Here is a 15,527-nt window from a genome sequence, read left to right as displayed (position 1 = left end):
AACGGTATAACATAACTTTCAACACACTCAAATGTATTTAGTACAAGCGGCAAACTCCCGCAGTTTCTCTTGAAGCCAATATGGAAGTGACTTGAACTGCAATTCATCGACTGGCCACTAGAGCTCCAGAAGGGAGCAGAATCTCATTGAGCCCCATGTTAAAATGCCCAACTTTACAGCAGAAAAACAAGTTTACAGCCTGGTACAAATTGTGGTTTTGGTCTATACGGCTAATTTTGCCCTTCATGATAACTGTGAGGGGGGTGAACTCATTCGTTTACATTATATAAAGCTTGCATAATTAAGGGTGTGGCCACTTTGAGTGACAGGTGGATAGCCACTTATCTGCTGTCTGTTAGTCATCGCGTCACCTCAGCTCCCCCCATGTCCAGCCTCATTGCCCATTTTCTATTATCCGGGAGTGACGCGCGCTGACAAGATGGCAACGGCCAGCTCATCCCTACTTCAAACGGCTCTTCAGAATCCTATGGGTGACATCACGGACACTACGTCCATATTTTTTACAGTCTATGATTTAGTATGATTGTTTTAACCGTCTAAAACGGCACTGCGTTACCCCACTTATGCAACAAAAAGGCCAACTGCAGTATAAGCATAATAAAATCTCAGAGACCGGTGTTTCACACAGGTCTGTCTCAGCATTCTCTCCCAAGGGCTCTCGGAGCGTCCTGCTTCATACCACCGCAACATTAATAAAACTTTAATACATTCGCTCATTCATGAACATGATTTCTACCCGAGTCGTCCGATTTTTTTCCATTGGCTGTAGATGTAGGTGAAGAGTCAAGACAACAACTCCCATGATTCCACGCTCATTCACAGTGTCATCAAGCTATGCCTTTGTTTTGAATAAGCGACCCCTAGCGGTGAAACTTACATACTGTGCCTTTAATGATTTTAGTCTTACAATCATTAAATTATAATTTATTGTTTTGTGATTATTTCCTTTATTAATATACTGCTGTAATTAATTTAATATCGATGTAAAACAAAAGCATAACAAATTGCCTACAGCAGTCTTATTAAATTTACATTCCTCTCTCTCGCTCTCTCTCTCTCTCTCTCTCAGGCTGGACCCAAACTTGACAACTGCTCCATTATGTAGACAAGCTGTAGCCATCTTTCCTTTACACAAACCCGGAGGAATTTATCCAACAACTAGTTTTTGTTTTGGATTACATGTCTTGTTACATTATATATTTTGTACTTCAGTCTTTCTTGTTTTGTATTTCATAATCTGCGGGATAGATTTTTGGCTTTTGTATGGCTTCATATGCTGGCAGCTTGTAGGCTGTAGTTTGTGCCTATTATTAATATATTTGCATGGTGGCCTGGCAGCAGCTTCAGATTCAGAATAATCGTACTGTACTCAGGGAGAGAGGCAAACAGAGCACTTCACACTCACACACGGTAATGCTGTCGAACGCAACACGCACAGTCAATAAACCCTCTCAATCAAGTGGCAAAACTCTCATGTAGTATGCTGTACTGCAGGCTGGTTCCTTAGCTCACATTCAAGGACAAGTAAAGATGCAGTGAGCGTCAGTTAATGCAAGACAGGAAATTTGGGATCATTTTTACCTTGTCCCTGTCAGTAGGTTTTATGGTATTTTCATGCTACCTCTCGCAGTCAGATGGTCAAAATGATGTGCACAAAAGGGAAAGGACAGTCCGAAATTCTATGCAGTTTTGTTACAGTGAGACTCCAGGATATAAAATACAGATGCTCTGGATGTAAAACTGCTTTGTACCTTGATACAAGTGCTTGTACAATTGAAAAGGGTACTTTGTGTCTTTTGGCAGTGCGCTTACAAGCTCGGACTAGACTGCAGTATGTTGTGTCTTGTGTAAGTGTTATGGGATGTTTCTAAAAGACTTGAAGCAACTGTAAAACTAATCCAAAGAAAATCACCTTAGCAGTTTGCATTTGCCAAGACGTTGTCAACATTTTAAACAAAAGCTGATTAATTTTTTTAGAAGGAAAACTTTTGAAGTTTACTTGCAGAGAAAGACATATCTGATGTATTATGTTACAGGAGAATCATGTTGTATTTAAAAAGTACTGAGTACTAAATGATTGCAGCATTTAAAGAGATGTATTTTTGTTTTCAGCCTTAGAGGCAGAATATTTACAAATGCAAAATGACCACCGTCATTCCCAGGTTTAATGTCCTTTTTTACGGTGGTACTTGAAATGTTTGAGTTTTATCATGCACACTAAAACATTTGTATTTCTCTATGGAACTGAGTGTTGATTTGCTCTCGTCACTCCTCTCTTGCAGTAGATGATCCAGTTCCTCACCTGGGCAGCTGTAAGGCTCCAGTAATCTGAGCAGTCCTTTCCTTCACTGCACAGATGTCCAGTCTGTTTAGGGCAACCTGACAACAAAAGACCTGAAACATAATTTGGTTTCAGAAAGCTGGAATAGCTTTCATCATAGGAAATTAGAAGCATAACCGAGCCCACTCACAGCTCTCCAGAAAGAGGACTGGATATTGCTGAGATTAAACTTTTATTTTATTGCTTAGCAAAGCTTTGGGTTTCTAAAGGAAAGTTTTGGGATAGTATATCTATTTTTTCTATATATATATACTTAAAAATTGTGGTTTTCTATTGCTTCAACAGCCATTGCCGTTATTGTAATAAGCCATATCTTCTTTTTTTTAAAACTGATAATAGATTTCAGTTGTTTGTAATGGCATCTTTGACAGTGTTGCTTTATGCAAAGAAAAACACTTATTGTTATCCAATTCTAGAGTTTTCTGTTTGATGATACAAATGTATTCTCTATATGTATACTCTAACAAAAAAGTTATTTTGATTTTTTTTTTTAGTTAGATGGCTAATTTCATGAAGGGTTTTGTAAAAAAAAAAAGAAAAGAAAAGAAAAAAAAAGTTCAAACAGACTGCAGGGCAATGCAGGGAATGTTTTTTTGAGAATTTTTTTTTTTGTCTTAATAAATATTTACTGTTTTGTGAGGAATTTCATCATTGTTGTAATTCCCGAGAGCCTTGTTATAAACGGTGCATTGAATTTTTTTCAGTTAAAACAAATAAAACCATTCTAAAACCATTTTCTGACTTTTGTTTTTAGTACCATAAAAGTTGAACATGGACAGGCACTTGGGTGAACCACTCCTGTTTGCCAGATCTGGGCCACAAGCAGGCCATAGTAATGCCACATGTCAGCCAAGAGCAAAAAAAAGAAATAAACCATAACTGGACCTTATCTGAGCCACAAAATCTGCGTATATTAAATGTGGAGTCATTTCACATCTCCTTAATAAGCCTGTTTACAAGCAGAATCACTAAAGGAAAGAAGAGAGCAGATAAAGAGACGACCAGAAACACAAGAACTACAACTGACTTCCAGCCACAGCCTCAACTTAAGATAAATCTCTCAAGATCTCAGCAGAGGAGGGTTAAAAAACTCCACAAACAGCATGATCAGCTTCACTTATTACTAACCAGATTGACTTTATTTCTGTTAGACGTCTACAAAAGTTGTTATTGAGAATTATCAGGGGTTTAACTCTAATGTTTGTTTAATTTGAAGTCACCATAATTGTGATTCGTTTTTCCATTAGTTGTGGGCTTATAAGGAGGCCTGCAGCGGTCAACCTGAAGTCAAAGTCAACTTTATTGTCATTCAGACTATACAACAAGGAGCGTACAGCTAAACGAAATTGCGTTACTTCAGGCTCTATGTGCAACTATAAACATAAAAATGCTGATACACATAACAATAAATAGACAATATGACCGTATAGACAGACCAAAGACACATACACGTCTAGAAACAGTGCACAGGTAATGGTAATGTATTGCACGAGTAATAATAAGTAGTTTTGCACAAGTAATGATAAAGTAAAATAAACGAGTAATGGTAATTATTGCACAAGTAATATTAATGTAATGTGTAACAGACACTGGTGAATATTAGTCAAGTGCATTTCGCATTTCGCTTTCGCATGCAGTCCCACCGAAGGTCTTTATCTGGATGGGAGACCTCCTGGGAGACTGGGTAGCTGCTGGAAGTGGTGTTAGAGAGGCCATCAGGTCTGATCAACCTGTGGCCTGAGTGGGTCCTAACATCCCAGTACAGTCGCAATAAGCTGTACTGTATAAAGGGTAACCCTGGTGTAAAATAGCCCAATGGCCAAAATAAAACCACATAGTTAGGTAGTCAGTTTCACTTCACATCACATCACAAATTATGTAGTACTTTATTTACTATATCACAAATGATATAGTATATTTTTTTAGTTCTTTCAACTTATTCTTTGTAACGTTTTTGAAAGAAGTCTCATGCTCATCAAGCATGCATTTATTTGATCAAATATACAGAAAAAAGTAATATTATGAAATATTACAATTTAAAATAATGGTTTTCTATTTTAATATACTTTAAAATGTAATTTATTTCTGTGATGCAAAGCAGAATTTTCATCAGCCATTACTGCAGTCTTCTAATGCTGCGTTCACACCAAACGCGAATTGAGCGTCTGGCGCGAGTGATTTCAATGTTAAGTCAATGGAAAGGCGCGTTGACGCGCGTCTGGAGGTCCCGCGGCGCGGGAGGCGCGTTACGCGCGGCGCGAAGGACGCGAATCCGCCTCATTCGCGCGTCCAGTTCGCGCGAATGGCGCGAATTGGACGCGAATTGGGCGTCTTGCGCGATACGCGCGTTACACGCGAATGGTGCTTTTATGCATTCACGCGTTTGAAGCGAATTCGCGTCTGACGCCCGAGTTGAAAAATTTGAACTTTGGCGTCAATTCGCGCCGCGTTAACCAATCAGGAGCCTGCTCGCTGCTGTCACGTGGTAAAGTGACGTGTATGAGAAACCCTGCATAAATTAAAAACAGTACTATTGTGTCACAAAATGTAGTTTTAAGACGTTTTCAGGTGGGAATGTAGTTGTTTAAAGCTCAAATCTGTGGTTTATTTATAAAGAGAGCGCCTATTTAAAAAAAATAATCTTGTGTTTTTGGAGTTGTGAGATCCAGGCTATCACCGGGCAATCACTGCTCATAACCCCAGCGAAGGCAGCCTTTCCTCGGCCAGTCTTTCTGGCGTCTGCCGCTGGCTCTGATGTCCTGTAGTGGTTCGTCTTGTGTGGATCTAACGGGCGATCTTTGCTCTCATAAATATATAATTTGTTGTTTGCCAAATCGTTTTGACTGAGGGCAAAGAGAAGTTTCATAACTTTATATTTTAAGGATATTTAAATATACATGTACTGAAGATGATGTAGGAGTTGCCTGGACCACATTTGTGTGGCTATTAATGCTTAATATATATGTTTAATGAAAATGAAAAGAGGCAGAGTGGTGTTTTATGACATATTTCTCCTGGAGTGCCTTGAACGCGCGTCAATTTCGCTTCCAGCGCTCGATTTCTACGCGCATCCAATTCTCTGCTGACGCGCGAATGCATTCAAAATGTACGCGCGTGAAACTAGACGCGGTAGACGCGATTTTGACGCTCAATTCGCGTTTGGTGTGAACGCAGCATTAGTCACATGACCCTTCAGAAATCATTCTGGTATATTAAAAAGTTTCAAATACTAGTATTTTTTTCACACATCTATCGTTTCGCTCAGAATATATTTATCCGTCAACTGGGGTTGTATGGATTACCGCACATTTATCCATTTAACATCGTCAACTTTGCCTTTGAAGGACCTATGCACTTGTATTTATCAACTCACAGTGATGGATTATTTTGTTCCACAGAAGAAAGAAAATGATATACATACATCTGGGACAGCATGAGGGTGAGTAAAATGAGAGTATTTGCATGTTTGGGTGGATTTTCACAGATAGGCTAAATAAGTTTCATGACAAGTTGTGCATGGAAACGTTGATTTTATTTACACTATTTACAGTTCTTGTGGTTGAATTCAACTGACATTCATAGCAAATGTTCCCAACACTGTATATTACTTGTTCTGTAACTTAGCTGTTAAAAATGACAGTCATTTACACCCTGTTTTCCAGATTAGATAAGCAATATGAATAGCATTTAAAACAGAAAGATATTGAGCATTTGACCGATTAATGTCCAGATATTTCCTAGAAAGTCTTAACTTGCACATCTTTTCATATGAGCATGTGCAGTTCTTTAGCAGTTTTTCACATAAGAAGGGCACAAATCTTTGTATAGAGATTCCCATGAGTCACCACATGACACCCAGCAAGTTGTCAAAATCTATTTATACAGTTGTCTATTTGTATGATAGTAGTTTAGCCACCGGAAATATTGTCAGATTGAAAATAGTGATAGTCTTTGGCAGCATTGTTTTCCAAAGACTTGAATGGGTTAAGTGCCTTTTAAAGGAGACATTTTTCTCCATGAACATTCAGTGGTTCTTAGTGTTATCCAGTAGATGGCAATGTTGCACAGTTTTGATGCCATCCATCCATTCATCTGTGGTGGGCAGTATTTGCATTTCATTATCCAGCTTGTAAAGCAGACATTAAGCTGACTCTGTCTTTGGCAGTGATTTTAGAGAAGTCTTTAAGTTATTTTCGAGAAGATCAATGGGGCAGTCTCCGTGGGGATGGGGAGGGTGGTCGTCGCACTGGGGGCAGATCATAATGCCCGGGAATGTGGCTGTTGACGGGCAGATCATAATGATTCTGAGGTTCCTGTTCCACAACGTTGCCAAGGGAACAATGCTCTGTAATACAGTAAACAAACACATTTTATACCAGATGTGATAAATGACACACCGAGAACAACAAGCCATGTTCTCATGTACCATATGGCAAAATACTGTATGCGAAAATTTCAGAAAAATATTGTTAATATATATTGAAAAATAAATTTGCATAAATATAATTTTTGATTATATTTCCTGATTATATTTTAACATGTATTTCCTCATATTTTGACCATTTGTTATACATTTTCAATTTAGACACATTATAGATAAAATGTCCAATATACATTTTAAAAATACATTTTGCATTTAGCCAAAATATATTTAAAGACTAGGAATGCTTTTTCTTGCCCCTTAAAGAATATTTGGTAATATATTTTGGCAAAGTTTAAACAAAATATATTTTCCCAGCTGTTTTGTCTACAGCATATATATATATATCCGTTCAAAAGTTTTGAAAATATTAATATTTTTTTCTCATCAAGCATTTATTTGATCAAAAATACAGAAAAAAACAGTATTAAAATATTACAATTTAAAAAAAAAAAATTTCTAATATACTTTAAAATATAATTTATTTTTGTGATGCAAAGCTGAATTTTCATCAGCCATTACTCCAGTCTTCAGTGTCACATGATCCTTCAGAAATCATTCTAATATACTGATTTGATACTCAATGTTGGAAACAGTTGTGCTGCTTAATATTTTTTTGGAACCTGTGATACTTTTTTCAGGATTCATTGATGAATAAAAAGTTAAAAAGTACAGCCTTTATTAAAAATATAATTATTTTCTAACAATATCAATATTTACTATACATTTTTATCAATGTTACATCCTTGCTGAATAAAAGTATTAATTTCTTTCATCAAAGAATCTTGAAAAAAGTATCATAGGTTGTAAAATAAAAAATATTAAGCAGCACAACTGTTTAATAATAAACAGTTTGATAATAAATCAGCATTTTAGAATGAATTCTGAAGGATCATTTGACACTGAAGACTGGAGTAATGTCAGATGAAAATTCAGCTTTGCATCACAGAAATAAATTATATTTTAAAGTATATTAAAATAGAAAATCATCATTTTAAATAGTAATAATATTTCACAATATTTCTGTTTTTTCTGTATTTTTGATCAAATAAATGCAGGCTTGATGAGCACAAGAGACTTCAAAAACATTAAAAATAGTAATGTTTCCAATATTTTCTTTATGGGTATTGTCAACACTCTCAAATCCCTCAGCACAGATAGAGTAAAGCCGGTTTCTTTTAATAAAAATACCTCTGCATGAGAGAGTGGAGGGAGTCATGATCGGTGGGCTGATTTCAGTGTAGGATCTTTCACGAGGCACTGCAGACTTCATCTCCATGTAGCTGCTCTCTGGAGGACATGGTGGCAGGCCGGGCAGATCTTTGATTGTGGCATACGGGTTCTCACTGTTCAGAGAGCTGCTGCTCACTGCCACACATGAATCTTTCAACTCTGCAACCACAGCAGGGTTTTAGACACAATTAAATAAGATATATAGAAGCAGAATATCTGCGGGACTTTTACCTTTGTTGTAGTGCTTCCCCAGTGTAGCACTATAGCTGTAACTTCGATCAATCCCAAAAGCCCCTGCAAACACAATAAGACCACATCCAGTTTACACAGACAACCGCACAGCACAAAACAAACTCAAACTATATAGTGCAAGCATACAGTGAAATTGTTTCCCAGTATCCATTACCTGGATCTTTAGGTGGCTCCTGGTGTTTCCAGCCTGGAGGAAGAGTTGCATTTGTCTCAGCTGCAAACAGTACTCTCCTCTCCCTCTCCATGTTCTTCAGACTACAGAACAGCTGGTTGTTGGTGTTCTGTCAAAGCATGAGACATCAAGGAAAGTAATTCCTTTTATATGTGCAAAATTCAGCTTTCATATACTTAAATTAAGTTAAAAAAATCTGTTGCTTTGCTCCAAAAACAGACAATGATTGCTAAAACTTTCTGTTAAATATGTTATCAATTAATATACAGTACTCTGCACTGCACTACTGCTGACTTAATTATGACTTTATCTCAGTATGACTGTCATCATTTTTACTTTTTTTGCCCATAATTTAAATGTAGTATTTCAAAATGTTGACTTTTTATCTCATAATTTTTACCTCATCATTATCATTTACCAAAGCATGATTTTTTTTCTTGTGGAAATGAGCTTCCATAAATTTAAAAAATACCAATTTATACTAGTTCTGGTTTATTTATTCACCTTGCAAATCAAGTGGACTGCATTCTGGGATAGTGTTGTATACCGAACATTTTACTGTTATGCTCGAATGTATTATTTTAGCAGACGCTTTCAACCAAAGGGACTTACAAATGAAAAACATAACAAGCAATTTGTCACAGAGCCAACAATATTATAGTATAGATAGTATATATTCAGAACATAGCCATACCTTGATGGCTCTGTCCTGGTTGTTGGGTAGGTGTGGCAGTGGAGGTCTGTTCTGAGACAGTGTGTGATAACTCGGGTTTGAGTAATAGTGATGGTAGCTGTGCAGAACATCTACAAGAAAAATGCAATATAATAAAATATCATGTTGAATATGCTGTTTCTAACCGGCTTCTAACAACATATAAAACATATTTAATCTGATGTAAATGAAAGAGCTTTACTCTTTTAAAGGGGTGGTAAAACACGATTTCACTTTTCTAACTTTAGCTAGAGTGTAGTGTTGCTGTTTGAGCATAAACAACATCTGCAAAGTTACAACGTTCAAAGTTTAAAGCAAAGGGAGATATTTGCTTTTAAAGAAATCAATTTCTAAGGAGTATAGCAAACGGCCGTTAGGCGACTACAGACATTCCTCCAGGGCTGCTGACATCACCAGCCCCAATATTTACATAAACCCCGCCTCCGAGAATATTTTGTATTGCTGTGGGGAAGAGTTTTTGTGGTATAGTTAGGCTGGAGTGTTGTTGCCGCATTGCAGGCGAAACGCTGTTATTTTCATCCGGATTGCAGGTCCACTTTGTTCAGCCTTCCTAGGGACGGGAGTGTTTTGCAGTGCGTTTAACATACAACATGTTATATGCATGTGTGTATATGCTATAAGATATATGCTGCCCATCATAAATCTAAGCACGAGACAGACAGGGGTCGGAGGAGAAGACCTGGAAATGTGACATAATGGACAATATTCGTCTGTATTTGCATTACACGAGCCGCGGTTCAGCTGCGTGAGACAAACGCTGCCAGTGTGTGAATGCACAACGGGCGCGCGGCTCCCGCTGCACATTTCACGGAGGAAAGCTTCCACAATCTTTGCGAGTTCGATGCAATAATTGTACGTTGTAGCAAGGAAGTAAACAAATGACATCGCTGTTTGGCTCTGCAAACCAGTTTGTTAAATGCTCATTCATACTTAACGTTATCCGACAAACACCTAACGTTACAAACTTATTTTAAAATCTCAATAGCGAACTTGGAATTAGTGTAAATTATTCTTTGATTAGAGCTTTTATGTATTGTTTATCTACATGCTTGTTTATCTACAGGCTTGCTAAACATGGTTCTGTGTTTGATTTGGATACTATAGTAAAGCCAATGTTTAGTGTTCGTTTTGGGTTAATAGTTCTTGCGACAGATATTTGGCTATAATCATTCTAAAAATACAAAAGTAACAGTGCCATTCAGTAGCGATCACTATAGATCTGCAGTCTTTACTCTTGAGGACTGAACAGGTTCTGCTCGATCATCTTCACTAAAATTGTCTGGGTCCGATTCGGGCTCAAATTGGTATTGTTTTATTGACACCATTGTTTCTAATACTGACCAAAGCACAGTCTACCGGTAAAGGTAAGGGGCGTGACGTTTCGGACAAACGTGCACTAGGCGGTTAGCGAATCACAACACACTAGGCCAGCTAACCAATCTGAGCTCATTGCATATTTTTGAGGGATCGGCTTCATACAACCCGGAAACCATCAGACCGTTTTTACAGGGAGGGACAGAGCAGTGTAGAATAAAGGTAAAATATATGAAAAATAAGGCAATTTTTTTTAAACGAAGCATGAACTCATGTTACAGTGCACCCCACAAACACAAGCCTTCGAAAGAATGTGTTTTACCACCCCTTTAAAGAATCCATGTCAAGTAGCACATAGTGGCATATTGCTGAGGCTGACACAAATAAAATACCTATTGTCTATTTAGAAAAAAGTGACAAGCACCTCAAATGCAGTACCATTCAAAAGTTTTTTTTCTAGAAAGATATTAATACTTATTTAGCAAGGATGTATTAAATTGATCCAAATTGACAGCAAGATTTGTATTTCATAAAAAACATCAAAAAGTTATTAAAATGTTCATAATATTGCTGTATTTTAATTAAATACAGCCTTGTTGAGCAAAAGAGACTTCTTTCAAAAGCATAAACAAAACAAAAATCACAAACTTTTCATTGGTAGTGTATATCAGATATTCAGTATAACAATTTCTTGTAGCCCTGGTGTAATTTGTGGCAAATTAAATGTGGCACTACAGAAAGTATCAGAAACTCCCGTGGCTTACCTGGCACAGCATACTCTGAACTGACAGTGCGGGTTGAGGAGAAAGACACGACGGGTGTGTTGCTCTGTTTGTCCTGCTGTCTGCGCCGATATAATAGCAGAACAGCCAACAGAAGCACAACCAGAATCACCAGCACCACAATGCCTGCGATCGCACCCCAAGAATCCCTTTCCACCGGAGACACAGGCACCATCATACTCAGCTCCTTCTCTGAACAACACACAACCGTTCACATTACACACACTGAACAGCACTGACAATGTCAACATGACAAAAACAAATAAACGTGTGTTATTGAAAGCAAGTGGTTTGCTAAAGCAAAAGGCTGCTTTTAATACCTGGTTTGCAGTCCTCGCCTGGTCCAAGTACACATATACAGTCCCCGGTTTGAGGATCGCAGGAATGGTTTGGGGGACACGAGCAGGTCTGAGCACAGTTAGTGCCGAACGTGCCAGTCAGACACACTACAAAGACAGACATTTGGCAAATGTTTGATGAACTTGTAGAGTGTGAGAGACACTGATCCAGGAATAAAAAAATATTTTCAGCTGAGAATCACAATATGAGGTGTTTCTTCCGAAACCACATCCAGGAAATCTGGCAAGCAGTCCTTTCGAGGAGAATCAACTCTAATATTCACGTTCAACGCAATCAACACTGCACAAAGTCATGTTCTTATTCAGTATTCTTGTCTGGTTTTCCAGTACAAATATCTAAACATTCTTAAATCAAGATATATTTACTTAAGGTGCAAAATTACAGTTGATGATAGTTGATGATTTCTGTTACAGTTTTGTTTTCTGAGAACTGTATCAAAATTAAGTAAGGGTTATGCTTAAAACAAGAAAAAATATCTGTCAATGGGGTAAGAAAAATCAACCTAATTTATTAACCATCTATGGCCATATATTGATGCATATAAAATATTTAGAAATGAAGACAAAAATAGCATTACATGTAAGATTCATAAAGTTTTATCCACTTTACCAGCCAACTTAAAGTTTTACCTTTTATTGCGCAAACATGTTCCCATATAAATGTGAATGCACACGCACGCACGACGATTGACGATTGGCTAAACAGCATTAAAACTATGTTATTATATTTAAAAAGTAATGGCTGTGAACTCTTCAACACAGTCTCTTTGCTAATTACTTTGGTACATGCAGGTGTGGTTGTGCTATGTTACCTAGCTTGAAAAATATGAAACATTCAGTAAATGTAAGAAATATATTACAAGATATATTTCTCTATATATGTGTGTGTTTTACTGCACAAGTAAATATATCTGCAATATAATTATACCCATGCAGTACCATATCTGATCACATATATATCTATATATTATAAAATAATATATTACTGAATATAAAATTACATACATTCTTTCCATAAGGGGAAACTCACGTAAAGAGCAGTCTGGTCCAGTCCATCCCACGGGACAGAGGCACAAACCATCCTGGTGGTTACATGTTGCATTGTTGGTGCACCTGCACACATTACTACAATGGCTTCCATACCGACCAATGGGGCAGGCTAGAAATAAGACAAAACTTATTTATACAAGCCTTAAAATAGGATTGTACTGAAGACAGTCAGCAGTTATTGGAGATATAGCAGGTTTAAAGGGATAGTTCACTCACAAATGAAAATGTGTCACCCTCATGTTGTTTCAAACCTTATTTTTTTATTATGATTTTATATTTATTTTTGGTGATTAGTGACTTGTGCTTTTTGGCCATTTTTGGAGCTTCAAAGATAATGGTGACTATGAACTTGCATGGAAAATTACGGCGTTGAAATTCTCCTTTTGTGTTTGAAGCTTTTTTGTTTGAAATTACATGAGGCGGTTGAGCAAATAATAACAAAATGTAGATTTTTACATGACAGTGTGTGCGTGTTTATATCTAACCTTGTTCACACAGTTGTCCGGTATATCCAGGCAGACACAGACAATCGCCTGTAATGTGATGGCAGGACAAGGCATGTACACATGATGGGCATTGACGGCTGCACCTCTCTCCGAATAGACCAGCACTACACACTAAAGAGAAGAGATGGAAGCACTCTCTAAACCAGCTCTAATGTGACCTGAGCGATGAGGATGACTGTATACAGAATACTTACTGTGTTGACACTCAGCTCCCCAGAATCCGGGTTTGCATACACAGGCTCCGGTATGTGCCTGACAGGTGGCGCTGTTGAGGCAGGAGCAGGACTGGTTGCACTGATGGCCCCACGTTCCCTCTGGACACTGCTGTGTACAGCGCAGACCTGTAGGCAAAAAAAAAGAGCCTAAACTCTAATGTGCTGTTTAAGGATTAATGCTCTATTTTAATAGCTTGGGGAAAAAAATCTAAGTCTCATCAGTTTCACAATGGATTTTTCCATATATTCATATTTTCCATATATCTACAAGACTGATAACATACTTCAACCATTTTCTACAAAAATGGTCACTTGTTACTTATGTTTGGGGTCTCAGATATATTTTTATGAATCTCTGACTAGAGTACATACTGTAGAGATTTGTGCAAATTTTCTTTAGGCATTCAAACTTGGATGGCAGACCACATTTGCTGATAAATAGAAAGCCCTGCACATGACATGCAGACAAAAAAATATATGTATTGCGACCACGAATTAAGAATGTGTACCCATGACATATTCATTTGTTTAATCAAAATGAGGGAACGAATTAAAACGTGCTGACGTATTAGTAAGTCATGGGAAGGAATTGTTAATTCATGGCCATGGTATAAAATCTTTTTTCCCCCACATTTTGTGCGGGGCTCCATAGATATTGAATAGTGCATACTGCACACAATATTCATTAATTCAATTTATTTTTATTTTTATGCATACTGTAAACAGTTTTGCGAACATTTTATTTAGGCCGTATATATACATGTGAATGAAGTCCTACCTGTCCAACCAGGTAAACACAGACACTGGCCTGTAACACTCTCGCATCCTTCATCATGCAGACAGTCACACTGTTGCCGACAGCCTGGGCCGAACGTCCCGATCTGTTTAAACCAAAATGGAAATTCTGATTCAGAACGATCAAGTAACTCTGACTCTGCCCAGTGAGATTACTCGGCTCTAACTAAATTACTACTTTAATTTAAATGATGGCCAAGCAACATATACTCATAAGAGTGTTATGCATTTGCCATCCGATTAATAACTTATGCTGATTGTGTAAAAATTACTGGAGCTGATTTAGGAGGCAGACATGCTGAACCGACAACAACACAGATGTCAAATTCAGTTCATGGGAGGAAGAGAGAAGTGTGACTTAAACTGAATTGCCTTGTAAATCAAATACATGAGCACTGTATGATAACACAGATATTTGACTGACTGGACAGGACTCGTGACAGGAAGTTCCTCTCCAGCCTGCGGTGCACCTGCAAGAACCATCGGCAGGGTGGCAGGATGCTCCATTTGCACACTGGCAGGTGAAGTTGCAGCCAGGACCCCATGTCCCCTTTAAACATGCGATGGAACAGTCAAGCCCTCTCCATCCTAAACACACACACACTGTTGAGGTGACATTGTTCTTACTTCTCCCATCAGACAGTCAATATTACTTAAGAGGAGAGGCTACAGAAGGTAAAAATATTTGAAATAATAACAGGGTATATCTTTTAAATTGTATTTTCTTATGCATATTTTAATTCTATTGCTGTGTAAAGCACTTTGAATTGCCACTGTGTATGAAATGTGCTATATAAATAAACTTGCCTTGCCAAACAGTTTTCTATTTTAATATATTTGAACCCCTTAACTGTCACAGCTTGGCGTTTTTGTATTGCTTTTTTTCAAAGCACACATTTTAGTAATCATCATAAATTAGGTATCATTCGAAAGCTTACGAACTAAAAATCCTGTGAAAACCATTATGAAATTGGACATTGTGTTATCATGAAAACAGTACTTTAATTCGTTTAGCAGGCTCCTCCCCTGATATTACAAAATGTACTTTTTCTAATCTTGACAAAACATATAATTGGAAAGGTCTCAAGGTTCCATATTTGGTGATTTTTGTGATAGAAGTGATATTTGGACAGATTGTTTTTTATTTGTTACAGGAGAATGCATAAAATCAATGGAATGAGGCATTGATTTTATAGTAATTTCATAGTAAAATTTATTTTGTAAAATATATATATATATTTTTAATACAGTACATTTGATTTACAGTCAATTTAAACTTCCATAACTTTTTTCATACTTTCATTGAAATAATCTGCTAAGTGTCTTCTTTAAAA

At 37.3% G+C, this 15,527-nt stretch overlaps 2 protein-coding genes across 2 annotated transcripts in view; one reads left to right on the top strand and one right to left on the bottom strand.

The window, feature by feature from the left end:
* Positions 1–3,095, top strand: part of lmna (lamin A) — a 28,137-nt gene extending 25,042 nt beyond the window's left edge. Inside the window, exon 14 of the mRNA XM_079837113.1 lies at positions 1,091–3,095. Within this exon, the coding sequence (XP_079693239.1) occupies positions 1,091–1,126 (36 nt within the window). The 3' untranslated portion in view covers positions 1,127–3,095. The remainder of the gene's footprint in view (positions 1–1,090) is intronic.
* The window catches only part of pear1 (platelet endothelial aggregation receptor 1), a 52,970-nt gene continuing 40,416 nt past the window's right edge, over positions 2,974–15,527 (bottom strand). Inside the window, exons 13-25 of the mRNA XM_079837112.1 lie at positions 14,618–14,781; positions 14,177–14,279; positions 13,378–13,524; positions 13,163–13,294; positions 12,658–12,786; positions 11,589–11,714; positions 11,251–11,460; positions 9,134–9,243; positions 8,422–8,548; positions 8,247–8,309; positions 7,974–8,174; positions 5,547–6,707; positions 2,974–4,497 (exon numbers count right to left, since the gene is read on the bottom strand). Coding sequence (XP_079693238.1) covers positions 6,565–6,707; positions 7,974–8,174; positions 8,247–8,309; positions 8,422–8,548; positions 9,134–9,243; positions 11,251–11,460; positions 11,589–11,714; positions 12,658–12,786; positions 13,163–13,294; positions 13,378–13,524; positions 14,177–14,279; positions 14,618–14,781 — 1,655 coding nt within the window. The 3' untranslated portion in view covers positions 2,974–4,497; positions 5,547–6,564. The remainder of the gene's footprint in view (positions 4,498–5,546; positions 6,708–7,973; positions 8,175–8,246; positions 8,310–8,421; positions 8,549–9,133; positions 9,244–11,250; positions 11,461–11,588; positions 11,715–12,657; positions 12,787–13,162; positions 13,295–13,377; positions 13,525–14,176; positions 14,280–14,617; positions 14,782–15,527) is intronic.

Source organism: Gobio gobio (genome assembly GCF_949357685.1).
Source record: "Gobio gobio genome assembly, chromosome: 15".
NCBI lineage: Eukaryota > Metazoa > Chordata > Actinopteri > Cypriniformes > Gobionidae > Gobio > Gobio gobio.
Note: the sequence above shows the minus strand (reverse complement) of the source record. Positions and strands in the feature narration are given on the sequence as shown.